Genomic DNA, 26,269 nt, shown 5'->3' with positions numbered 1-26,269 from the left:
AGCAAAGTATAAGGGAGTTGTGCTCCAGTCTAGTAGGTGGCGGTAATGCAGCAAATGGGATGCCAACCGCCGTTAAACCTCATAGAAGAAGAAGAACATCCGTCTAGAATCGTCACGAATCGTTTAGGCGCTAAACTGAACAGTGCATGGACTTCTCTTATTGTGAAAATGGCATTTTCATTACTTAGCTAATATCTATAGAAATATATTAATAACTGTAGTCAGAACACAAAGGTCAATTTTACCATCACCACGGTCTGGTATGTATAGTTGCCAACTTTGTGTGGTTGAATGATTGTGTAAACGAACGTTAGTATTTTTTTTGCTAGCTTAGCTAACTTAGCAAACACCGCATCGGTAAACGATGGAATTGCTTGTTTTGTAATAACCACTTATAATAACCACGTATAAATCATGTTATAATGCGTGCGTGTCATACCTGTTTAATTTTTCCTAACAGTGGAGTGAAATGCGTTGTTAACATTTGCTTAATTTAGCTAAAGTTCCCTGGCAGCCACGCTGTTCAAGTCATACCTGTCCAGTTTATACAAACTTGTGTGCTTGTATCTTCCCGCCAGGAGTCGTTTACTAAACACTGAATGTGTGTTGCATCCAGTTACAAGTACAACTGCTATTCTGTGATCATCCTACATTCAGAAGCTAAATCACAACATACAGAACCAATCAGTCGTTATAATCGACGCGATATGAATCAGACAGTGTGGCGCTGCCTGACCCACTAGTTGGTCAGAAGGTTCAAAACAACGTTTCATATCGTAATTTCCGAGTAGGCTGTAATGATGATTTGTTTTTATTGTGCTGTAACTAAAAACTAGACTATCTTCTGATGTCCTTTCCCATCGTCAAAGGTACGTAATGGATATCCTGGTGTTTTTACTCCAGGATAGCCCGTTAAAATGACCCATAGTAGGGAAGAACATTTCTTGAGTGCAATTCGATCTAGAGTACATCTACACCTCGATATGAAACGTTGATTTGAACCTTCTGACCAACAAGTGGGTCAGGCGGCGCCCCATTGTCTGGTTCATATCGCTTGATTTCTGATGACAGTTGTCGATTATATTGCCTGATTGGAATTGTATTGGGTGACTAAATGCTGTCACTGTTTTTGCATTTTTTTTTTACTAATACATTTTTTTGACAGCATTACATGCTGACTTGTAGTCTGACTAATACACAATTATTTGATTTAATATGACTAGCTGAGTTGTAGAAATATCCAGGTGGGAAGTGTGGTTAAGGTTTAAAATCAGATGCAAAATAAATAGGCGGGGTTTATCACTTTGTGGCTGTCTTAACTAGCTAGTAACGACTTTGCTGTCAGCGGAAATAGTACTTTAATACATTGCAGCGTTATTATAATATTATTAAGTGTCTGAGATGATTATCATTTTAGCAGGGGTTTATCACTATCCATGGGCCTGCCAATCTTTAGACTCATACTGCCAAGTCCCAAAAGTAAATATGTTGTTTGAAAAACAGACTGACACATTGTCAGCTGGTTGGCAAAATATATGCATTTGGGTTGGAGCACTTATGTCTTCACTGAATAATGCTATCAAAAGGATAACATCAAATCAAAAATAATTTAGGCTGCCTAGTCATTTGCCTCAAGTGTTAGGTCCCATCAGGGTGTGTACATCAAAGCCTTGTCGTAAATACTTAGGCTGTTACATAGCCAGTCATCTCCATTTAAAGTTAATGACTTTCTGGCCCAAGACAGAATAGTCTTGGGTCAGAAAATAAGCAACTCTTTTCTTTTTTCTCACTGTGTTTTCAAACCGTTAATGCACCAATAAATTGCCTTTTGTGCCCAAGTTGAGTGGTCTGTTACGCCCTTGCTCAATCGAAGTCAAGTCTCCCTTGTGTAACTTCTCACAGCTTGGTTCTGTTTCGTATTTGCCTGTCGCACAGCACTTGTTTCTGGCCAGTCATAGTTATATGACCAGGGTCTCGTTACATTTTTTCCTCTGATTTGTCAATAATTTTTCTACGGCCATGCTTTCCACCTGGCTGTCCCTACCCCGGTCAACAGCTCCGCACCCCTCACAGCAACTTGCCCAAGCCTCCCCCATTTCTCCTTCACCCAAATCCAGATAGCTGATGTTCTGAAAGAGCTGCAAAATCTGGAACCTACAAATCAGCTGGGCTAGACAATCTGGACCCTCTCTTTCTAAAATTATCCGCCGCAATTGTTGCAACCGCTATTACTAGCCTGTTCAACCTCTTTCGTATCATCTGAGATCCCTAAAGATTGGAAAGCTGCCGCGGTCATCCCTCTCTTCAAAGGGGGAGACACTTTAGACCCAAACTGTTACAGACCTATATCCATCCTGCCCTGCCTTTCTAAAGTCTTCGAAAGCCAAGTTAACAAACAGATCACCGACCATTTTAAATCCTACTGTACCTTCTCCACTATGCAATCTGGTTTCCGAGCTGGTCATGAGTGCACCTCAGCCACGCTCAAGGTCCTAAACGATATCATAGCCGCCATCGATAAAAGACAATACTGTGCAGCCATCCTCATCGACCTTTGCCAAGGCTTTCTACTCTGTCAATCACCGCATTCTTATCGGCAGACTCAACAGCCTTGGTTTCTCAAATGACTGCCTTGTCTGGTTCACCAACTACTTCTCAGATAGAGTTCAGTGTGTCAAATCGGAGGGCTTATTGTCCGGACCTCTGGCAGTCTCTATGGGGGTGCCACAGGGTTCAATTCACGGGCCGACTCTTTTCTCTGTATACATCAATGATGTCGCTCTTGCTGCTGGGGGTTCTCTGATCCACCTCTACGCAGACGACACCATTCTGTATACTTCTGGCCCTTCTTTGGACACTGTGTTAACAAACCTCCAGACGAGGTTCAATGCCATACAACACTCTTTCCGTGGCCTCCAACTGCTCTTAAATGCATGTAAAACTAAATGCATGCTCTTCATCCAATCGCTGCCCGCACCCGCCCGTCTAGCATCACTACGGTTCTGACGTAGAATATGTGGACAGCCACAAATACCTAGGTGTCTGGTTAGACTGTAAACTCTCCTTCCAGACTCGCATTAAGCATCTCTAATCCAAAATTAAATCTAGAATCGGCTTCCTATTTCGCAACAGAGCATCCTTCACTCATGCTGCCAAACACCCTCGTAAAACTAACTATCCTACCGATCCTTGACTTCCGCGATGTCATTTACAAAATAGCCTCCAACACTCTACTCAGCAAATTGGATGCAGTCTATTACAGTGCCATCCGTTTTGTCACCAAAGCCCCATATACTACCCACCACTGCGACCTGTATGCTGTCGTTGGCTGGCCCTTGCTTCATATTCGTCGCCAAACTCACTGGCTTCATGTCATCTATAAGTCTTTGCTAGGTAAAGCCCCGCCTTATCTCAGCTCACTGATCACCATAGCAGCACGCGCTGCAGCAGGTATATTTCACTAGTCATCCTCAAAGCCAACTCCTCCTTTGGCCGCCTTTCTTTCCAGTTCTCTGCTGCCAATGACTGGAACAATTTGCAAAAATCGCTGGAGTCTTATATCTCCCTCACTAACTTTAAGCATCAGCTGTCAGAGCAGCTTACCGATCTTTGCAACTGTACACAGCCCATCTGTAAATTGCCCACCCAACTACAACATCCCCATATTTCTTTTTTTGCTCCTTTGCACCCCAGTATCTCTACTTGCTCATTCATCTTCTGCATATCTATCACTCCAGTGTTTAATTGCTAAACTGTAATTATTTCACCACTATGGCCTATTTATTCCATAACCTCCCTAATTGTACTACATTTGCACACACTGTATATAGATTTTTCTATTGTGTTATTGACTGTACGTTTTGTTTATGTGTAACTGTTGTTTGTGTCGCACTGCTTTGCTTTATCTTGGCCAGGTCGCAGTTGTAAATGAGAACTTGTTCTCAACTAGCCTACCTGGTTAAATAAAGGTGAAATAAAATACAAAAAGTGTATGGCACCTTTGTCTACTCCTCTAATATTCAAAACTGAAATCAGAACAGCAATAACTACTACCCCCCCCACACACACACACACACACATACACCATCCACACCTTCAACCAAACATTAATTCCTTTATCAAACCAATCACTCCAACTTAACTAGGCTGGACAATAGAACGAGTCAAAATTCACCCAGGGTTGAAAACTGGCAAAAGAGCTTTGGCTGAGCTGGAACAGTAACTGGAGCCCATAGCAAATGAATGGAATCGAACGTTCGCAGAGCCTGTTTTGACTGGAGTGACGCTTAGAATTCCATTTCGCCTAAAAGGCACCAAAACATGTCCCCTTTTTTATTTTACCACTACAATCTGTTCTTAGGACGAAACATCCACACCTCGATGGTGCCAAGTGTGCTTATGTCTGCATAATTAAGGGGGGAAATTGCAAGTTTTGACTGTTTTTGATCTAGCGATCGATGACAGCGGAATACGCTGCCCAACCGTATGTCATTAGAAAGAGGAGTTTCTCCTGATTGAAATGATGTCTGCCTTGAAAAAATCTAAATGTACACATTGTGAGATATTTGGCAAAATAGACAGACATACCTATATTTCCCTATAGTAAACAATGGGACGACCTCAGAGTTCCATGGGTAATTTTTTGTTGTTGTTTACATTTTAACTACCCACAAGGTGGGCAGGTCTCATTTCCAACAATAGCAAAGCAGGCATTGTGACGTAGAACAATAATCTGGGAATTGGATGTTCGGAAGGCGAGTTGGTGCTACGGTGCTCAATAGAACTAATAGGAGCTGGCAGGGTGAAAAATGCCCTAAAATAAGGCCTGTTTTTTCGGGATTACTTAAACTACGGCAAGCAGCTGGGACATATGGTAATATTATGAAACTGGGCTCTACGGCAGATGCAATGAACTAGTTTTATCAGAAAAAAAGCATTGTTAAAAATGTCATGTGTCCAGCCTAATTTAACCTCTTTTTATCCCTTCATCTCTCCATCCATTAGGTCTTCCATCCCTATGTCCTTACTTTATTTATCTATTTATTTATCTGTGCTATTTATCTATTCAAGTCGTAATTTTCTTTTAACAGCTTTATCATTTTGATTAATAAATGAATGTATGGTAAGGGATAAATGCTTGAGATAGAAGTTTTTAAATGTATTTTAAACTTCAACAATGCCTCGTCTACTGCACTCTATTATTACAGTTTGCATATACTGTGGTATTCTATTAGGAGTGTATAAAAGTGTAGTAGTGAGTAGTTATTTGTGATGAAATATGTGATCTAATTGCCCCACTATCCAAAGTAATCAGACTAATTATTTGACTATATTTAAATTCTTTGCTTAAGTAAAACATTTTTAAACTTCTTCCACTGCCATAAAAATACTTGTAAAGAGTTAAAAGCAAGTCCCACCAATTTTTCTTCATGTCATGTTAACATCTAGTTCCTTGTACATCAGTAAGATTGCTGCAGATATAAGGGTTTGATAAGATGGTGGTAGAGTGACTAGAGGTCTATGTTGGGCTAAAGGCTAGTGTTAGCATTTGCTTTCTTCTGCACTGAGGAAAATGTTGAATGCCCACATTCTTGTAGCTAGACTAGAACTACAGCTCATATTTCTGAAGAGTTTAAAAACGGGGGGGCTTTCATAGGCTGCTTAAATGTCTTGCTACTCATTGAGAAGGACGTTTGTCTGCTTTCTGATCTGTGTGGAGGGGCTGCTGTAGTTTATATTTATTTAATTTATGTTTTACTAGGCAAGTCAGTTTAAGAACAAATTCTTATTTACAATGAAGGCCTACCCCGGCCAAACCCTCCCCTTAACCCGGACGATGCTGGGCCAATTGTGCGCCGCCCTATGGGACTCCCGATCACGTCCGGTTGTGATACAGCCCGAGATCGAACCAGGGTCTGTATTGACACCTCTAGCACTAAGACCCAGATCTTTGCCTTGATGAGGAAAAAAGGTAATTTTAATCAATTTTAGAACAAGGCTGTAACGTAATACTTTCCGAATGCACTGTACATTTCGGTAATGTTGTGTTTTTAAAATCCTAAGTTCACTTTTTGGGATAGGTTATTACAGCTTTAGACAGCGTGGACATGTATCCTTCATTTAACCAAAACAATTTAGCCTAAGTCCACTCTATTTATTTTCCTAGAAGTGAGATTGTAGGCAAATGGAAACATTTAAATATGCATTGGTACTCAATGTATGGAAGAAGGAACTTGCTTTGCTAGAATGACTTGAAGTGTGGAATTATAGGTTCACCCACACCTGAGAACGTCTAGGCTATGTGAAGTAAACCGTTACTGCTTCTTGGAGATGATGGCTTTCAGAGGCTTTTGTTTACAGGTTTGAGTTAGAGCCAGATTCATTTTCCCATATTGATTTATATGGAAATTGTGGGCTAGATCTTCTATTGTTGTGTATGTGTACCCCCCCCCCCCCCAAATATAGCCTATTACGGGGTTTTAAGATTGCAGTTATTAGTTATTACATCGTAGATGGGTGACATGGTGACTGTATACACTGAGTATACTAAACATAACACCTTCCTAATATTGCATGGAACCCCCCAGGATGCTGGCCCATATTGACTCCAATACTTCCCACAGTGTCAAGTAGGCTGGATGTCCTTTGGGTAGTGGACCATTCTTGATACACACAGGAAACTGTTGAGTGTGAAAAACCCCAGTAGCGTTGCTGTTCTTGACACAAACCGGTGCGCCTGGTACCTACTACCATACCGTTCAAAGGCACTTAAATTTTGTCTTGCCCATTCACCCTCTGAATGACACACAGACACAGTCCATGTCTCAAGGCTTGATTATCGTTCTTTAACTGGTCTCCTCCCCTTCATCTACACTGATTTTTAAAGTGGATTTAACAAGTGACATCAATAAGGGATCTAAGCTTTCACCTGGTTTAACCTGGTCAGTCTATGCCATGGAAAAAGCAGGTGTTCTCAATGTTTTGTATACTCGGTGTGCTGTATGAATGGACAAAGCCACCGATCACGTGACACCATTCATTCCTATGTAAAGACTCAATTGCGCATTGAAGCCAAATTAAATACGTTAAGATGGCGTCTCACGGAGACATAACATGCCCAGTAAGTGACGTTGCAGGCTAGCTCAGTGCTGCCCCCTCTCATTGAGTAACTGAAGGTGAAGGCCGACCCGGCTACTTCTGACTGCCATTAGCAACTAAATTATCCTTAACCACTTCTGTGTGTGAATAAAAAATAATAGGTTCAAGGACACACGTCTGGTGTAAGAAGCAATAATTGGTACCACGATTGTCTTCGATTTTATTTACACGAAGATTGACCACAAATATTGCAATTTTTCCATTCATTATAATGGGGGATCCTGTTTAAACTTCCCGTAGCTTCAATGAGAGGCGTCAGTCGTTCTCCCCTGGGTTGACCCTCGTCTCACTGTGCTTTGTTAGTGCTTAGAGGAATAGAGGTTCTCACTGGCAGTCTCATAAGAGCGGGTCAATCGGGTGCATGTGGGTTTACTATGGCCTGTAGCAGTACTAGGTGTGTGAAGAAGCCTAGAGGAACTGATGGGAATCTAATTTCAAGTGGAGTAGTCCTTTGTATGCCCGTGTAGCGGTAAAAAGGTGGAACTGTGAGAACTTGTAACCCTGTTCATGGTTCATTTCCATTTTCAGTTTGCCTACATAACCAGGTTAGCCATAGCCCATCTCACAATTCAGAGGAGAGCAGGGATGCATGAGCTGTTCCGTGTACAAAACAAAAGGCTGCTTCTCATCCACACCATTTCCTAAGGATGTTACTGTTCTGTTTACCTGAAGTCGCTGACCAGATGAGGTCAGATGGTTAATGTCTCTAGGTCCTGTACTCTGGGCTAATAGCTCTGCTGGAATTGTCCGTAAGTGTGATTTTTAGAGTATGCCTTTCAACTCAAGACTGTCCGCTTGGATCTTGTCACAGTAAAGGTGTGTGTTTGAGAGGGAGCAATTGAGACACACAGCCAAGCAGCAAAGATGTCCTCTTGGCATTCAATCTGCTCTTAGTCTCTCACACTGAAAAAATTGCAGATTGCAATTCCAGACTTGTTGTTGCTCAATTATTGGTTAATAATATACCAAGAAAAGCACTAGTAGTTAGTTATGTTGATCATTCCTTGCGGCTGTGACTTTCTAATACCGTTTGAACTGAATTGTTTCTAGTGCGTAGACTGGTAAAGGTCATATAACAATGTCTGACTGTCTCGGTCTCCTACAGGTTTGAACGACCTATGAACTGACGTCTAAACACCTCGGTTCTGCTGTTGAAATCCAGGTGATTTTTTGCCTACAGGTGTATTATTCAGTCTTTTTCTTTTTTTGGCATACTATATTCACTAGTTATTTTTGTTTCGTGTTGTGTACACTTTTTTAGTCTTCCCAAAACTATATATATATATATATTAAGACTTCTTCCTTGCCCACCTCATTATAAATCTCTCTCTCTCTATTTCCTGATTGCTGCGTGTCAGGTTGAGCATCACCTCTTCCTCCCCTGCCAGGCAGGTGATGTATGGACTTGTACGTGATGAACTGTGAGCTTTTAGCAACGTGCAGTGCCCTCGGGTACCTGGAAGGAGACACCTACCACAAAGAACCTGACTGTCTAGGTGAACTGCTACACACACTGGCTAACAACACTTGCTGGGCTATAAACACAGTGCCTAAGGTAGTACTGTGTACTAGGACCCAGTCTTGACATGGATTACTGTGTTTAGGGAGGATTTACAGTATATTTACTGTCAAAGCAACTTAAATGACTTGTGATAATCTGACCTAGGTCGAACTGCACTCAATAATTAATGTATAGGGCTTTTAGACGCACTCTAACCTCTGACCCTGTGTGTGTGTGTCCTGTAGAGAGTGTGAAGGACCTGATCCGGTACCTGCGGCATGAGGATGACACGCGGGACACCCGTCAGCAGCTGGGGGCGGGCCAAATCCTCCAGAACGACCTGCTGCCCATTATCACCCAGTACAGCCAGGACAAGGCCTTGTTTGACGCCTGCATCAGGTACACTACACAGCACACACCCTCAATACTGCATCAGGTACACTACACAGCACACACCCTCAATACCACATCAGGTACACTACACAACACACACCCTCAATACTGCATCAGGTGCACTACACAGCACACACCCTCAGTACTGCATCAGGTACACTACACAACACACACCCTCAATACAGGCCTGCATCAGGTACACTACACAACACACACCCTCAATATAGGCCTGCATCAGGTACACTACACAACACACACCCTCAATACTGCATCAGGTACACTACACAACACACACCCTCAATACTGCATCAGGTACACTACACAACACACACCCTCAATACTGCATCAGGTACACTACACAACACACACCCTCAATATAGGCCTGCATCAGGTACACTACACAGCACACACCCTCAATACTGCATCAGGTACACTACACAACACACACCCTCAATACTGCATCAGGTACACTACACAGCACACACCCTCAATACTGCATCAGGTGCACTACACACCCTCAGTACAGGCCTGCATCAGGTACACTACACGGCTCAGTACAAGCCTGCATCAGGTACACTACACAGCTCAGTACAGGCCTGCATCAGGTACACTACACAGCTCAGTACAGGCCTGCATCAGGTACATGAAGTTAAATGGCTAGAAAATGTGTAATGTAGTTCATCCCTGAACAGGTTGTTAGAAGCCTGGATTAATGTTGGATATTGGATCATGTTGTGTTTTGGTCGGAGTGCGGTTCTGATGCTGTCTCTGTTCCCTCACAGGCTTATGGTCAACCTTACCCAACCTGCACTGCTCTGCTTCGGGAAAGTCCCAGATGACCCCACTGTCAGACATCACTTCCTGGAAGTAGTATCCTATTTACAGGCCTATAAGGAGGTAGGCGTGTTTTTATTTTTTTATTTCACCTTTATTTAACTAGGCAAGTCGGATAAGAACAAATTATTATTTACAATGACGGCCTACGCTCTAACCACTAGGCTACCTGGCGCCCCAATATAAGGAAATCAGTCCATTGAAATAAATGTATTAGGCCCTATTCTATGGATTTCACATGGCTGGGAATACAGATATGCATCTGTTGGTCACAGATATCTTTTTTTTAAAGTAGGGGTGTGGATCAGAAAAGCAGTCAGTATCTGCTGACGCGACATCTCCTTCGCATAGAGCTGATCAGGCTGTTGATTGTGGCCTGTGGAAGGTTGTCCCACTCCTCTTCAATGGCTGTGCGAAGTTGCTGGAGATTGGGGCGGCAGTTAGAGCGTTGGGCCAGTAACCGAAAGGTTGCTAGATCGAATCCCCGAGCTGACGAGGTAAAAATCTGTCGTTCTGCCCCTGAACAAGGCAGTTCCTAGGCCGTCATTATAAATAAGAATTTGTTCTTAACTGACTTGCCTAGTTAAATCAAGGTAAAATAAAATATTAGCGGGAACTAGAACACGTTGTTGTACACTTCAATCCAGAGCATCCTAAACATGCTCAATGGGTGACATGTCTGGTGAGTGTGCAGGCCATGAAAGAACAGGGACATTTTCAGCTTTCAGGAATTGTGTACAGATCCTTGCGACATGGGGTCGTGCATTATCATGCTGAAACATGAGGTGATGCGTTCAAATTGCCATCGATAAAATGCAATTGTGTTCATTGTCCGTAGTTTATGCCTGCCCATAACCCCACCACCACCATCTCTGTTCACAACGTTGACATCAGCACACTGCTCGCCCACAAAACACCATACATTGTGGTTGTGAGGCCGGTTGGACGTACTGACAAATTCTCTAAAACTAAGTTCAAGGTGGCTTGTTGGTTGGGAAATGAACATTCAAATCCTTGGCAACAGCTCTGCTGGACATTCCTGAGGTGAGCATACCAATTGCATGCTCCCTCAAAACTTGAGACATCTGTGGCATTGTGTTGTGTGACAAAACTGCACATTTTAAAGTGGCCTTTCATTGTCCCCAGCACAAGGTGCACCGGTGTAATGATCATGCTGTTTAATCAGCTTCTTGATATGCCACACCTGTCAGTTAGATGGATTATCTTGGCAAAGGAGAAATGCTTACAAATAGGTATATAAACACATTTGTGCACAAAATTTGAAAATAATAGTAATTTTGTTTGCATGGAAAGTTACTGGTATTATTTTTATTTCAACTCATGAAACATGAGCTGCCTCCAACATCGTTTTAGAGAATTTGGCAGTACTTCCAACCGGCCTCACAACCGCAGACCACGTGTAATCACGCCTGCCCGGGAACTCCACATCCAGCTTCTTCACCTGTGGGATCGTCTGAGGGGGGTTGGGGAGCTGCTGAGGATTATGTCTGTAATAAAGCCCTTTTGTGGTTGGCTGGGCCTGGCTCCCCAGGCCCAGGTGCTGCACCCCTGCACCGTCATGTGAAATTCCTAGATTAGGGCCTGATGAATTTATTTCAATTGATTTATTTCCTTATATGAACTGTAACTCAGTAAAATCTAAAAAAAAATTGCATTTGTTTTTGTTCAGTATAATTGTGTGTATATACACTGCTCAAAAAAATGAAGGGAACACTTAAACAACACAATGTAACTCCAAGTCAATCACACTTCTGTGAAATCAAACTGTCCACTTAGGAAGCAACACTGATTGACAATAAATTTCACATGCTGTTGTGCAAATGGAATAGACAAAAGGTGGAAATTATAGGCAATTAGTAAGACACCCCCAAAAAAGGAATGGTTCTGCAGGTGGTGACCACAGACCACTTCTCAGTTCCTATGCTTCCTGGCTGATGTTTTGGTCACTTTTGAATGCTGGCGGTGCTTTCACTCTAGTGGTAGCATGAGACGGAGTCTACAACCCACACAAGTGGCTCAGGTAGTGCAGTTCATCCAGGATGGCACATCAATGCGAGCTGTGGCAAAAAGGTTTGCTGTGTCTGTCAGCGTAGTGTCCAGAGCATGGAGGCGCTACCAGGAGACAGGCCAGTACATCAGGAGACGTGGAGGAGGCCGTAGGAGGGCAACAACCCAGCAGCAGGACCGCTACCTCCGCCTTTGTGCAAGGAGGTGCACTGCCAGAGCCCTGCAAAATGACCTCCAGCAGGCCACAAATGTGCATGTGTCAGCATATGGTCTCACAAGGGGTCTGAGGATCTCATCTCGGTACCTAATGGCAGTCAGGCTACCTCTGGCGAGCACATGGAGGGCTGTGCGGCCCCACAAAGAAATGCCACCCCACACCATGACTGACCCACCGCCAAACCGGTCATGCTGGAGGATGTTGCAGGCAGCAGAACGTTCTCCACGGCGTCTCCAGACTCTGTCACGTCTGTCACATGTACTCATGTGCTCAGTGTGAACCTGCTTTCATCTGTGAAGAGCACAGGGCGCCAGTGGCGAATTTGCCAATCTTGGTGTTCTCTGGCAAATGCCAAATGTCCTGCACGGTGTTGGGCTGTAAGCACAACCCCCACCTGTGGACGTCGGGCCCTCATACCACCCTCATGGAGTCTGTTTCTGACCGTTTGAGCAGACACATGCACATTTGTGGCCTGCTGGAGGTCATTTTGCAGGGCTCTGGCAGTGCACCTCCTTGCACAAAGGCGGAGGTAGCGGTCCTGCTGCTGGGTTGTTGCCCTCCTACGGCCTCCTCCACGTCTCCTGATGTACTGGCCTGTCTCCTGGTAGCGCCTCCATGCTCTGGACACTACGCTGACAGACACAGCAAACCTTTTTGCCACAGCTCGCATTGATGTGCCATCCTGGATGAACTGCACTACCTGAGCCACTTGTGTGGGTTGTAGACTCCGTCTCATGCTACCACTAGAGTGAAAGCACCGCCAGCATTCAAAAGTGACCAAAACATCAGCCAGGAAGCATAGGAACTGAGAAGTGGTCTGTGGTCACCACCTGCAGAACCATTCCTTTTTTGGGGGTGTCTTACTAATTGCCTATAATTTCCACCTTTTGTCTATTCCATTTGCACAACAGCATGTGAAATGTATTGTCAATCAGTGTTGCTTCCTAAGTGGACAGTTTGATTTCACAGAAGTGTGATTGACTTGGAGTTACATTGTGTTGTTTAAGTGTTCCCTTTATTTTTTTGAGCAGTGTATATATATATCGCCCAGACCTACAACGTATTCCCTTTTATAGTGCACTACCTTTTACCAGAGCTCTATTGGGGCCATTTGGAACACATCCTCTGTGATTATCTATTTGAGCCCACTAAGGGGGAAGAGGGAGGAATACGGTATGATTGTATGTAGCAGTATGATGTGTATGGTTGACTCGTCTCCTTGTCTCTCCCTTTCCTCAGGCTTTTGCCAATGAAAAGGTATTTGGAGTTCTGAGTGAGACCCTGTACAACCTGTTGCAACTGGTGAGTGTTGCACTTTCAGACTACAACACCACAGAATGGAGTCCTCCACAAATAATCCTGGTCTTTTCCAAAAATACGAGTGAGAAGCAGTGGCCCTGTGTTAAATTATTCTCTCTCCCTTTATCTGTCTCTGTCGGTCAGGACTGGGAGCAGAGGCAGGAGGAGGACAACCTGCTGATTGAGAGGATTCTGCTGCTGGTCAGGAATGTACTGCATGTCCCCGCTGACCCCTACGAGGAGAAGGTCAGAGTTCACTGTGTCAGGTGGTGCTGTGACCCAGTTCAGTACATTCCCAGGCAGCAGACCCTGCTGTTTTTCCTTGGTTCATCTGTCAATCTCTCATCGTATTGAACTCTCTCTTTTTCTCACTGTCTTTTCTGTTTTCCTACCTTTCACTACTCCCCATCCTTTATTTCTTTCTCTTGCATCTCTTCTCTCTCTCTACCTACCTCTTCCCTTTTTCCCTCTCCCTATCTCCTCCCCATCTCCTATCCTTTTCTGCTTCCTCCCTCCTTTCTCCTCTGGTATGGCTGTAGAACGTGGATGATGATGCCAGTGTGCATGACAAGTTGCTGTGGGCCATCCACATGAGTGGTCTGGACGACCTGATCAAGTTCCTGGCCTCTGCACAGAGCGAGCAGCAGTGGAGCATGCATGTGCTGGAGGTCATCTCCCTCATGTTCAGAGACCAGGTGAGACCAGAGAGGGAGACACCTGGGCCCATATCCATAACGTGTCGCAGAGTAGGATTGCTGATCTAGGACTAGGTACCTGTCTGTGTAATCTTATGCATTATGATCTAAAAGGCTTAGAATTAATCAAACATTCCAGCTTCTGCTACACCCAATATGGCTGCTGATACACAGCCCACAGAATATTAATTTTAATGAAAGGGTCCATTCTATTGATTCTGATTCTATGTTATCCCTCCCTGCAGACGCCGGAACTCCTGGTGAGTGCGGGTCAGGCTCGTTCATCTCAGGAGAAACAGAGAGATGCCCAGGAGCTGGAGGCACTACGACAAAAAGAGCAAGCGGAGAAACGCAGCCGCACCCTCCAGAGAGGAACCCGGTAACTACACTGATCTCGGCAGTTTTTCTCAGCGAGACATGCTCTTTAGAGGTAGATTAGATACAAACTGACCTCAGAGCAGTTGAAGAGAGTGTGATATGCTCTAGAGCACAGGAGGTTGGTGGCACCTTAATTGGGGAGGACAGGCTTGTGATAATGGCTGAATCGGGATAAGTGGAATGGAATCAAAATACATGGTTTCTATGTGTTTGAAGCCATTCCATTTCCCCCATTCCAGCCATTATTATGAGCCTTCCTACCCTCAGCAGCCTCCACTGCTCTGGAGAGATGCCAGGTAAAAAATACTTTCATAATTGTCTGATGCCTTTCCCTCTCCTTCAGACACTCTCGCTTTGGAGGCTCGTATGTGGTTCAGGGACTCAAGTCCATTGGCGAGAAAGATGTGATCTACCACCGAGGCCTTCACAACGTGAGTGTGAAAACCTAGAGCAGTGCCCCAAAATTGTATTACCGGGGAGTTGGCATTTGAAGCAGGTTTCCTAGATAAAGGTCAAAGATATTTTAACGAATGGAAAAACCAACATTTGCATTTCCAAGCTGAAATGTCAAGTAGTTAAATCTGTCCTTACTCGTTATCCTACCGGTCCCTTCTTACATGTCTTTGGTCCTAGTTCAAGAACTACACCCACGATGAAGGCAAGGCGGTGAGACGTGTGCCCAAGCGGAAGCTGCACGCTCGAGACTCAGAGGGCAAACGCCGCTCGGCCCTCAACGTGCGCCTCTTCCTGCGCGAGTTCTGCTTGGACTTCCTGGAGAACTGCTATAATCGCCTCATGTACCTGGTCATGGTGAGGAGAAGGGGTCACAACACTGCATGGTGGCCAAAAAAATTACTATCACACTGGAGGGGGTATACTGCCCAATATAGGGTGTGCGTCACAATAATCTGTCCTGCCTCCTGAAGTGTGTACTCGTTCATTACTCCTCATCATATTTAAAAGCATGTTGGCCTGGCCCAGAGCAGTTGTACTCAAAGTCTGGGTCAGTGGGGTCGCCAAGATTTAAAGCTGCAGTATGTAACTTTTTGGGCGACGGGACTAAATTCACATATAAATGTGAGTTCTAGATCTGTCATTCTTGTTGAAAGCAAGTTTGACGCGGTAGATCTGTTTAATGTGCTCTGCTTCTATGCTTCCCATTCGTAAATGTTTTTGCATCTTGCTTTCTGTTTTGTACACCAGCTTCAAACAGCTGAAAATAAAATCATTGGGGTTATTGAAAGATATTGAGGAGCGATTTCTGCATATTGCACCTTTTAAAGAAAATAAATACAATTTTATTGAGTAAATGTATTTATTGGTTTCTTTTAGATAAAAGTTAATTGAATGTTATTTGTCAATGGAAAAATTTATTTTAATTTTTTTTATTTTTTTATTAAAGAAATGTTATACTTTTTTTGGTGGGGCGAGAAATTCTTGTTAAATTCCGTCCCCGCTTAAAAAGTTTGAATAAGACTGCTGTAAAAAGTTTGAATAAGACTGGCCTAGAGGGAGTTCCCATATACCAGTCTGTCTGTCTTTCTTTTTTTATCCTTGAAAGGAAGTGAACAAGTGCAAACTTTGGGAAGGAGAGATTATTGGTAGACAGGGACTCTGACTGTAATTCTGAAAGATTGAAAATAACCATATTTTCCTGGAAGTTGCTGTGTAACATTGTGAATCCAGTTAAATCCAAATTGAGTAACTGGGTTCCTGGCCCAGTCAAAAGCAACATTCGACCTGCACAGCGAGAAGGTGTGTTTGGATGGTGAAATAGTGTCGGGGGGAAAAGAAATTTGTCTCAGAAACTCAGTTACCACATTTTGATTGAATAAAGCCCTATCTTGTTGCACAAGATAACATTCTTCACACTTGTGGTTTGAGGCCTGTTTAGCCACAGCGGTCACATTACAGACTCTCAGTCCTATCTATGCAAACAGATCTGAGCTCAGTGCAGTTTGCTACATCACTCACAGCTGGTCTCTCTGTCTGCTTCCACAGGAGGGACTGATCAGGGAACAGGCGCAGCAGCACGACGAGACCTACTACCTATGGTCTCTCAGCTTCTTCATGGCCTTTAACCGCGGCAACGGTTTCCGTGCCGACCTGGTCTCCGAGACAATGTCCATCCGTGCCTTCCACTTCATTGAGCGTAACATCACCAATTACTACGAGATGATGCTCACCGACCGCAAGGAGGCCACGTCCTGGTCCCGTAGGTGGGTGTGGCAAACAGGGTTATTGTTTTAAGGGAGCCATGTTGGCACTAAAAGTTTTGGAAGTCTAATTAAAATGTTATCATCGTGTACCGTATGGAGCCCACATGGATGGCTTGTACATTTCTGTGTATCTCTGGCTTTGAACGTGTAAGAAATACATTTTTGCATGTTTCTTCCAGGATGCACCTGGCTCTGAAGGCGTACCAGGAGCTGCTGCTGACGGTGAACGAGATGGACCGCTCCCGAGACGAGAACATCAGACAGAGCGCGAACGTCATCAAGAGTGAGACGCTTCTCTGGTCTTCCGCTCTTCTCTCCACCTCTTGTCGTTTCCTCTTCTCTTCTTTGTTTCCTCTTTCATAGATTTTTCTAAACGAAACATCTAAATCCTCCGTTTCCCCTCCAGGTAACATTTTCTACCTGATGGAGTACAGAGAGATCTTCTTGACCCTGCTGAGGAAGTTTGATGAGACCAAGCAGCCGCGCACATTCCTCAGGGACCTGTTGGAGTCCACCCACCTCTTCTTGCGCATGCTGGAGCGCTTCTGCAAGGGACGCAACAACCTGGTGGTGCAGGTGAGCCTCACTCTCTACCATTAAACAGATATAAGTGCAAGGTGATATTTTGTCAAATAGTGAAGTTGCTGAACTTTCTTTCGTCAAATATGTTTCTGAAAATGGATTATTGTTGACTTGAACATGCATCAAATGACAGCCCTACAGTTCGTTATTTACAAAATAAATGACCAACAAAGTTACACATGGGTATCTTGGCTATATGTCGATTCAGTTCCACTTCATATGATTTATTTTCTGTTATCCAACTCTGCTTCCCTCCTCCTGCAGAAGAAGCGTGTGAAGAGTAAGAAGTCTAAGGGCCGGAAGAATCCGACTGCAGCAGAGACCACCCCTGAGGCACTGGAGGAGACGTGGGGGGCCGTGGCAGAGGAGCTGAGGGCCATTAGCTTTCAGGTCACTGTTGGGGATCAGCCTTAGGGATCAGCCAGGGGACAGTTAACACATGGAGCAGCTAGCTTGTCTCGTCTACTCACCACCAGACTCCATTCCATTTACTGAGGCAGATTGTTGCTTGGTGCTTTCATGGCTTCATGTTGTAGCATTACACTGTTAACAAGCAGCTAGGGAAGAGTTCATGGCTGCATCTCAGTCGTCTAAAGTGGCTTCCTCTCCTTGTCTCGTTTCCTTCATAATATTCACTGGTGAAAGCAAATGCCATATGGCTTTCCCCTATTGTATGTGTAGATCAGTGCAGATGGAGGACAGGAGACAAGTAGAGGAAGACTGTTTAATCTATTGAGATGCAACCCTAGTGTGTTGCTGTTAGTATGTGTGAGTGCTAAATCTGGGTCTGTCTGTATGGCTGCAGTTGTCGGAGGCTCTGACAGAGGGCGCTGTGCCATTTGACGCTGCGTCTGAGATTCCCCTGGAGGAGCAGAGGACTGAGGCCATGGTGCGTGTCCAGGATGCCCTGCTCAACAGATGGGGCCCTGAGGCTCTGGGCCTGCTACGAGCCGCGAGGTCAGTCACACACTCAATCTGACTCTGCTTCCATAGACTTCTTTTGGGGAAGTTGGTTATAGATGCATCTGCCATTGAACACTACAATATTATTATTTATTTTTTTAAATTTTACATGTACATATGGTAGTGCTTTTCTTAAACTCAAAGTGCCCTACATCCACGTGGGTCGATCCACCAATACTCAAAACAGCATCTTGATCTGAGACTACTTTTGGGCCATTCACTTTGCAATAACAAAAAATGATGGTTGTCATAATTCTCTTTCTATATTTCTATCATAGGGAGGTGTGGCCAGAGGGGGATGTGTTTGGTTCAGCTGATGTGGAGCCAGAGGAGGAACTGGAGCTCCTCAAACAGATCCTCATTGCCAACCTGCCCAGTGAGTGTCTCTGTGGCACTGTTGTAGTACTCGAGTCCAGGACTCGACTTGACTCTGACTTGATTCACAATTTTCATGACAAGTAACTCGACTAGGACTCGACCAGTGGTGACTTTGTCAGAAAATCTCTCTTTTGTATAATTAAACATACTAGCTACAACAGCAAATGTTATATAGCTGTATTATGTGGTTAGCCTTACAAATGTGCAACAATGTAACAAAATCTACCTTTAAAATGGTTGGACTGCAGCTTTTAGTACTACCAAGTGACTTGAGTATAAAGGACTCGGACTCGAACACTAGGTACTTGGGACTCGACTTAGACTCGAGGTTTGGTGACTTGACTACATCACTGGTCTGTGGTGGTAATTGATCAAATATGGGATCAATATGATTTAATCTGACGTGTATAGTAGCAGATGCATTAATATCTACAAAAATAAAGTAGATTAAGAAACACTGTTTTTGTTTTATTTTGAGGGCCACCTCCCCCTGAACCTGGGATGGAGGAGGAGGAGGATGGAGAGTTGGAGGAGGAAGAGCTGGAGTCTGTACGTGTGTCTGAGACAGAGTTCAACTTCCTGGACTTCATCAAGAGGTGAGGGACACAAATTCAGTGTTTACAGTACACGTGATCTCAGATTTGCATCACCGGGGCCTCCGTGTCAGTCTCCTGAATGCGAAGAACTAGTGATTTTTTTATTTTTATAAAACAGACCATGGTAAAACTGTAATGAATAAGCCACAGACACTCCATTTGCCCTGTGATAACACGGACCGTTTTAACTCTTCACTGCCCAATGTGCCCTGCCTACCAGGTTTGCCAACCCCAACATCGTACGTCCCTACCTGCTCCTGCTCCGGTCCTACTCCCAGAACTCCCCCCACACCAACCACTGCATCACGCGCATGCTGCACCGCCTGGCTGTCGACCTTAAGATGGATGCCCTGCTCTTCCAGCTTTCTGTCTTCTGCCTCTTCAACAAGATCCTCGGAGACCCTGCCGCCGCTGCCTATAAGGTACACCAGGGTCCCGTTCGTTAGGGAACACCGTAGCAAAATGTTGCAACGGAAAATTAAAAATAGTGTTTATTAGACAAGTTCAGCTAGTCCCTCTCTGTTTCGGCCTGTTTTGTGCTTAATGAATTAACCTGAATCACCAAAACACTGGGGTAGATGTGTGCCACCTTGGGAGTTCTCTAGTGTAATCTCACACGTAGTGGAGGAATGATTGTGATGCCGTTTTGAAGTTGAATTAATGAACCGATGAACTGAAAAGACGAGTGCATTTGTAAGCGAGCGGACCATCTTCGGGCTAATGAATGTCTGAATCTTTACCGGAGATGTAACTCAAATTACATTAATTGATGTCAAGTCCCTTCGGATATAAAATCCTGTAACCAAGGCACATGGAATCTAATACACTTACATGTTCCAATATTTTTCTCTTCCTCCTATAGGAGCTGGTGACCTTTGCTAAGTTTGTGCTGAACCGTTTCTTTGCCCTGGCGGCTAAAAACAACAAGGCTTTTGTAGAGCTGCTCTTCTGGAAGAGTGTGGGAGCTGTACGCGAGATGACAGAGGGCTACAGCAAGCCTGGAGAAGGGTGTGTGTGCGCGCCTGGGTGTCAATTAAATAAGTGTGTGTGCTCCTACACTTAATGCTTTTCAAGGTGTCCATTTTTAAAAGTCATTTATTGTTCTCATGCTTGTCTCAGAGAGGGGTCTAAGAAGAAAGCAAAATGGACGCCAGAGGAAGAGGATGAGCTGCGAACACTCTACGAGGAGCACCGCGACTCTGAAGGTAAACAAAGGACATCACCCCTCTGAATTTCCTGTACTTTTATCACCAATCCTTTCATCTATCAGGTGTTTTATGGCATAGCCATCCCATACATACAGTACCAGTCAAAAGTTTGGACACACTTACACATTCAAGGGTTTTTCTTTATTTTTACTATTTTCTACATAGTTTTTATTCTACAATGAAATAACGCATATGGAATCATGTAGTAACCAAAAAAGTGTTAAACAAACCAAAATATATTTGAGATTCAAAGTACTTTGCCTTGATGACAGCTTTGAACACACTTTGCATTCTCTCAACCAGCTTCATGAGGTAGTCACCTGGAATGCTTTTTCAACAGTGTTGGTGTTGAACTTACGCTGAGCACTTGTTGGCTGCTTTTCCTTCACTCTGCGGTCCAACTCATCCCAAACCATCTCAATTGGGTTGAGGTCGGGTGATTTGTGGAGGCCAGGTCATCTGATGCAGCACTCCATCACTCTCATTCTTGGTCAAATAAAATAGCCCTTACACAGCCTGGAGGTGTGTTTTGGGTCATTGTCCTGTTGAAAAACAAATGATAGTCCCACTAAGCGCAAACCAGATGTCGTATGTCTTATCGCTGCAGAATGCTGTGGTAGCCATGCTGGTTAAGTGTGTTTTGAATTCTAAATAAATCAGTGTCACCAGCAAAGCACCATCACACCTCCTCCTCCATGCTTCACGGTGGGAACCACACATGTGGAGATCATCCGTTCACCTACTCTGCGTCTCAAAAAGACATGACGGTTGGAACCAAAAATCTCAAATTTGGACTCATCAGACTAAAGGACAGATTTCCACCGGTTTAAGGTCCATTGCTCGTGTTTCTTGGCCCAAGCAGGTCTCTTCTTATTGGTGGTTGGCAGTGTTTTTTTGCAGCAATTCGACCATGAAGGCCTCATTTCTTGCAGTCTCCTCTGAACAGTTGATGTTGAGATGTGTCTGTTACTTGAAATCTGAAGATTATATTTGCGCTGCAATTTCTGAATCTGGTAACTCCTAATGAGCTTATCCTCTGCAGCAAAGGTAACTCTGGGTCTTCCTTTCCTGTGGCAGTCCTCATGAGAGCCAGTTTCATCATAGTGCTTGATGGTTTTTGCGACTGCACTTGAAGAAACGTTCAAAGTTCTTGATATTTTCCACATTGACTGACCTTTATGTCCAAAAGTAATGATGGACTGTCGTTTCTCTTTGCTTATTTGAGCTGTTCTTGCCATAATATGGACTTGGTCTTTTACTAAATAGGGCCATCTTCTGTATTCCACCGCTACCTTGTCACAACCCAACTGATTGGCTCAAACGCATTAAAAGAAATTCCATAAATTAACTTTTAACAAGGCACACCTGTTAATTGAAGCTGGTTGAGAGAATGCCAAGAGTGTGCAAAGCTGTCATCAAGTTAAAGGGTGGCTACTTTGAAGAATCTCAAATATAAAATATATTTTGATTAACACTTTTTTTGGTTACTACGTGATTCCATGTGTTATTTCATAGTTTTGATGTTTTCACTATTATTCTATGATGTAGAAAATAGTAAAAATAAAGAAAAACCCTGGAATGATTGTCTAAACTTTTGACTGGTACTGTATGTTCATGAATGCTTGTCCCGTATTGTCTCTGAACCTTTGACTCTCGCTCTATCACAGTGCCAGACATTGTTGAGACTCTGCTGCCGTTGCTTAGCAACACCACCCTTACGCGTCGGCAGGTGGTGGCCCAGTTGGTGGCGATGGGACTGGTGGACAGTGTAAAAGACCTGAAGAAACAGAGGTTAGTCAGTGTCATTCAAGGGGGCTTCATGTCTAGGCTACATCCTGTCACCTGATAGCTTTTACCATAGAGAACCTATTCCATATTAATGTCCATAGATGTAACGTACTGTTTACATGTCAGTGCTAGTTAGATTATGGAAAGGACACAGCCTGACCTATAGCTTCTGATTTGACATCCCTGAAGGAAAGGCACTCGTATTGTTCTGTGGACAGAGGAGCAGGAAGAAGAGCTACAGATGCTGTTTGAGGAGTTCAGAGACTCCGATGGTACGTTCTGAAGGCGCCCTTGATTCCCATGCTATACCATGTTACCATGGTGATAACGGTTGCCATATTTTTTGGGCTCCATGGTGATAATGGTTGCAGACCTGTGTTGGAAAGCTTTCAGAGTTTGCTGTTTTGTGACCGTTCTATTGATTCCATTGTGCCAGACAAGTTCAATAAAGCCCAGCTGAAGTATTTTGAATTCAGATATCATTTGAACCCAGTTCTGAGTGGTTGTTAAATTTCCGCAGATGTGCTGGGGAACATCCTGAAAAAGGTGACGGCTAAACGTTCCCGGGCCCGCCTGGTGGAGAAGTTGCTCAGCATGGGCCTGGTCTCCGACCGACGGGAACTCCACAAGAAGAGACGGCGCAACCCTAACGCTCCAGGGAAGAGCGCCGCGATGAGAATGGTGACGGGAATTTATTTTTAAAAAATACAAAAAAATGTCTCTTATTGTAATCCAGTATTATAGAATAGGTTGGCGATCTAGAAGTGTTATAAAACTAGCACCACTATTATTAAAGTATTTGTGTGTAATCTGTTAGACTGAAGAAGAGTTCCTGGCTGACCTCACTGGAGGTCTAACCGAAGAGCCCATGGACGGAGACGAGGACGAGGAAGAAGACGAAGAGGAGAGCGAGGGGGAGGAGCGGGAGAGACGGGCTCCGGCAGCCAGAGGGAGGAAAAGCTGGATGGCAGAGAGGGAGAGCATGGTTGAGAAGAATGCCAGTCTGAGGACCATGGTGTACACTCTACGGCATGAAGGTGAGAGCAGAACATTCATGTTTACAGTACGTTTTCAATACAGCCTACCCCTTCTGTGTGTCAGTATAGTAGTATGTTATTTTCATTTTAACATCACACAAGCCAATCAAAGAAGATTTAATATGGGCAAGGAGGTTACATAACAGTTGGTGTTGGTCAACAGTTGATAAATGGTCCCTAAAGCTGTAATTCGTAACAGGTATGTCAGGACCCCTGTTGTGGCTACAGAACTGCCTGAACAGAACGGCAGATGACCGCGAGGAAGAAGGTGAGTGATAATCCACTTTAAAAAAAGTGACCTAAAAAATATTGGGGGAAACAATGCAGCATTGAGCATTTATATTTCTTTATCAATGTGAATTGCTGCATCCTTGAAGTGTGGTTGAGGACATTTGTGATTTATTGTGGTAGTTAACGTTCTATTTTCGCCATCAGGCTTGTTTCAGCCCGTGCCAATTGTCCCTCTGACTGAGGAGAACGAGGATGCCATGGAGAAAAAGAGCTTCCAGAGGTTACTACAGAAAATAGGGGTCCGAGCACCAGCTGATGAGCAGGTGGGTTTTTGGAGAGAACTCTGTTATTTCTATATTTTTTGTCTGACCCACATGATTAAAATTATAGGAATAATCCTCAATTTAATTACTTATATGCAAGATTCGGGCTGATATGAGGCACTGAAACTTTGAAAAAGTTACATTTATAAAAGGCAGCGAAGTGATGTTTTTCAACATGCTTTCCCATAGACTACTGTATAGGTAATACGTTTCCTCTGTGTGTCTGGTGATCGATTAGGAGTCATTCTGGAGGATCCCAGCCCAGATGAGACCATCCCAGCTGAGGGGAGCGGCGGAGGTCCTTAGCCCCAGTCAGGATGCCCTAGCAGCGGGGGCAGAGGAGTCGGAACAGCCAACCCCAGGGAGCCCCATCCAGGAACAGCAGCAGGGGGAGGCAGACTCCCACGAGCAGAGAGCCCAGGCCCTCCGAGCCCTGCTGCTGGCCCGCAAGATGAAACAGCCCTCTGCCTCAGCAGAACACACAGGTCAGCAGATTAGACATTGGTTGTCTGAAATGGCTCCCTGTTCACTATATAGTGCACTAGTTTTGACCAGAACCCTATGTGCCCTGGTTCAAAGAAGTGCACTATATATTAGCCGTTATCTCATACTCAGTTTATACCTCTTGTAACTGATTAATGGTGGAGGTCTTGTAGGATTGATCTGACATTGTTGCTTTGTTAACCGTGACTTTATTAAGAGACGAGGTAATATTTCCATCAAACTCTTTACACATTTCTAAGTTTAATACTGCTGCTATTTTGTCTTACTAAAAATGGGAATATGAATAACTACTTTATAATCGGAAACACCCACTTATATCTACCATGATATTTCTGTCTTTCTTTTCACAGATTTCACACCTGTTGAGGATATAGATTCAGACAGTGCACCTCAGAGGTGAGACACTTCTCCATTCTATTATGTAATAGCATATCTCTGCATGTTCTGTTCTGAATTTTCTCTTCTCCTTTACCATCACAGATCTTCAGAGAAGAAGACCTCCACCAAGAGAAGGCGAGTGGTGTTGGACAGTGATGAGGATGAAGGTACTGTGCTGTCGTCTAATAATAATCTAGTCATGTTCGTTTTTTACCCACAAACTAGAAATGATAGCCTGGGTGCCAGTCTGTTTAGGCAATGACGGCTGTTTGTTAAAGAAGAAATGGACTGGCATCCAGGCTAAAAAAATGATTAGTACGACATTTAAACATGGGGCTGTTTTGCCAACACTGCCGTCTCCTCTCCTGACAGAGGACTCTCCCCTCACTATGGACCTGGGGGCAGACGGGGACGCTGACTCAGACAGGGAGGCTCACTCCGCCCCTGCCAAGCGCAAACGACAGAGGGTCCTGATTGACGATGATGAAGATGATTAGAGGAGAAGTCTTCAGTTTGATTTATTTGATGTATACTGTATAGTGCTTTTTCAACTTTGTGCTTTACAGAGAAAGGGAAAAGCTCACCTCATCCACCAACAATGTGAGGCATCCATTTGGACCCAATTTGATTGAAGCATCATCATACACCATGCCTCTATGGGGTTGTGTGTGGACTGAGGATGGGGAAACATGGACCCTCACTTACCAAATATTTCTCAGAGAAGGCGGTATACAAGTGGTATACAAGTCTTCTCAGACAAAAGACCAGAGAGGGAGAGAACCCCCAGTTTTTAGGTGAAATGGTGCGTTGATGACTCCTCCCCCTTTGCCTGTACTAAATATTTTGGAAAAGATTCTAGTCCAGATTGACAGCTCACTGTTAACTCATTCTTGCTTTTGTTTAATCATTGTTGTAAGGAGCAGATGGTAAGGCTATTGTATAATTAAGGTGGTTAAAACGACTGGTTGGTTGTGTGGTCTGGTCGCTTATTGTATCCACTGTTTTCACATCCTTATAAGAACACACACACCATGGTGTGTTTATTTTCTTTTTGGCAGTAATGATGTCTTGCAGTATGAGGAAGTGTAGGATGTTCGTTCAAGGATGTTTTTTTGATGCGTTTGTCGTTTATATTCTTCAGTCTCTTTTTTGAGTAACCTTCAATATTTTGTATTAATTTCACAGGACCAGCCAAGCCAATATAGGGATTATACTGTCAATGCCCAGGTTTTAGAATGTGTTACCTCAAACTAGGTTGTTCTATCCATGGATGTGTCCCACATGGCACCCTATTCCATTTATAGTGCACTACTTTTGATCAAGGCCCATAGGGTTTTGGTCAAAAGTAGTGCACTATATAGGAATAGTGCCATTTGGGACTCAAATTATATAAACTCAAGATTGTTTCAACTGCAGGTGTAAAGTAATCAGCAGATTACTGAACACCTGGGAAATATATCTGCTCTGTTTTTTAAAAGCTGTTTTCAGAAAGTAGTTTCTCATGTTAGAGTTCAGGGTAACACCTGCATACGTTGATGATTAAACAAACCAAAAAGTTA

The 26,269-nt window shown here is 43.9% G+C and overlaps 1 protein-coding gene across 1 annotated transcript; it reads left to right on the top strand.

Annotated features, from left to right (window-relative positions):
• Positions 1–119: 119 nt before the first annotated feature.
• timeless (timeless circadian clock) lies at positions 120–26,269 on the top strand. The gene is made up of 31 exons (XM_039011844.1): positions 120–260; positions 8,264–8,320; positions 8,517–8,654; positions 8,905–9,058; positions 9,835–9,949; positions 13,371–13,433; positions 13,575–13,676; positions 13,970–14,125; positions 14,371–14,504; positions 14,847–14,934; positions 15,137–15,313; positions 16,505–16,722; positions 16,902–17,005; positions 17,129–17,298; positions 17,569–17,694; positions 18,110–18,261; positions 18,546–18,643; positions 19,124–19,241; positions 19,462–19,663; positions 20,104–20,249; positions 20,361–20,446; positions 22,117–22,240; positions 22,427–22,509; positions 22,758–22,918; positions 23,055–23,274; positions 23,474–23,542; positions 23,710–23,828; positions 24,067–24,313; positions 24,683–24,728; positions 24,813–24,877; positions 25,083–26,269. The coding sequence occupies exons 3-31, from the start codon at positions 8,558–8,560 to the stop codon at positions 25,205–25,207; spliced, it is 3,765 nt and encodes a 1,254-aa protein (XP_038867772.1). The 5' UTR covers positions 120–260; positions 8,264–8,320; positions 8,517–8,557; the 3' UTR covers positions 25,208–26,269.

The sequence above is a fragment of the Salvelinus namaycush genome, chromosome 2, assembly GCF_016432855.1.
Source record: "Salvelinus namaycush isolate Seneca chromosome 2, SaNama_1.0, whole genome shotgun sequence".
NCBI lineage: Eukaryota > Metazoa > Chordata > Actinopteri > Salmoniformes > Salmonidae > Salvelinus > Salvelinus namaycush.
The sequence above is the reverse complement of the archived record's forward strand: the minus strand, read 5'-3'. Positions and strand labels throughout refer to the sequence as shown.

Excerpts from the sequence above, each read along its gene's own strand:
- timeless (XM_039011844.1), top strand. The coding sequence starts at position 8,558 with ATGGACTTGTACGTGATGAACTGTGAGCTTTTAGCAACGTGCAGTGCC. Across the intron at positions 14,935-15,136 it reads ACCACCGAGGCCTTCACAAC|TTCAAGAACTACACCCACGA; the intron begins GTGAGTGTGAAA and ends CTTTGGTCCTAG. Across the intron at positions 18,644-19,123 it reads CCTCATTGCCAACCTGCCCA|GGCCACCTCCCCCTGAACCT; the intron begins GTGAGTGTCTCT and ends TTTTATTTTGAG.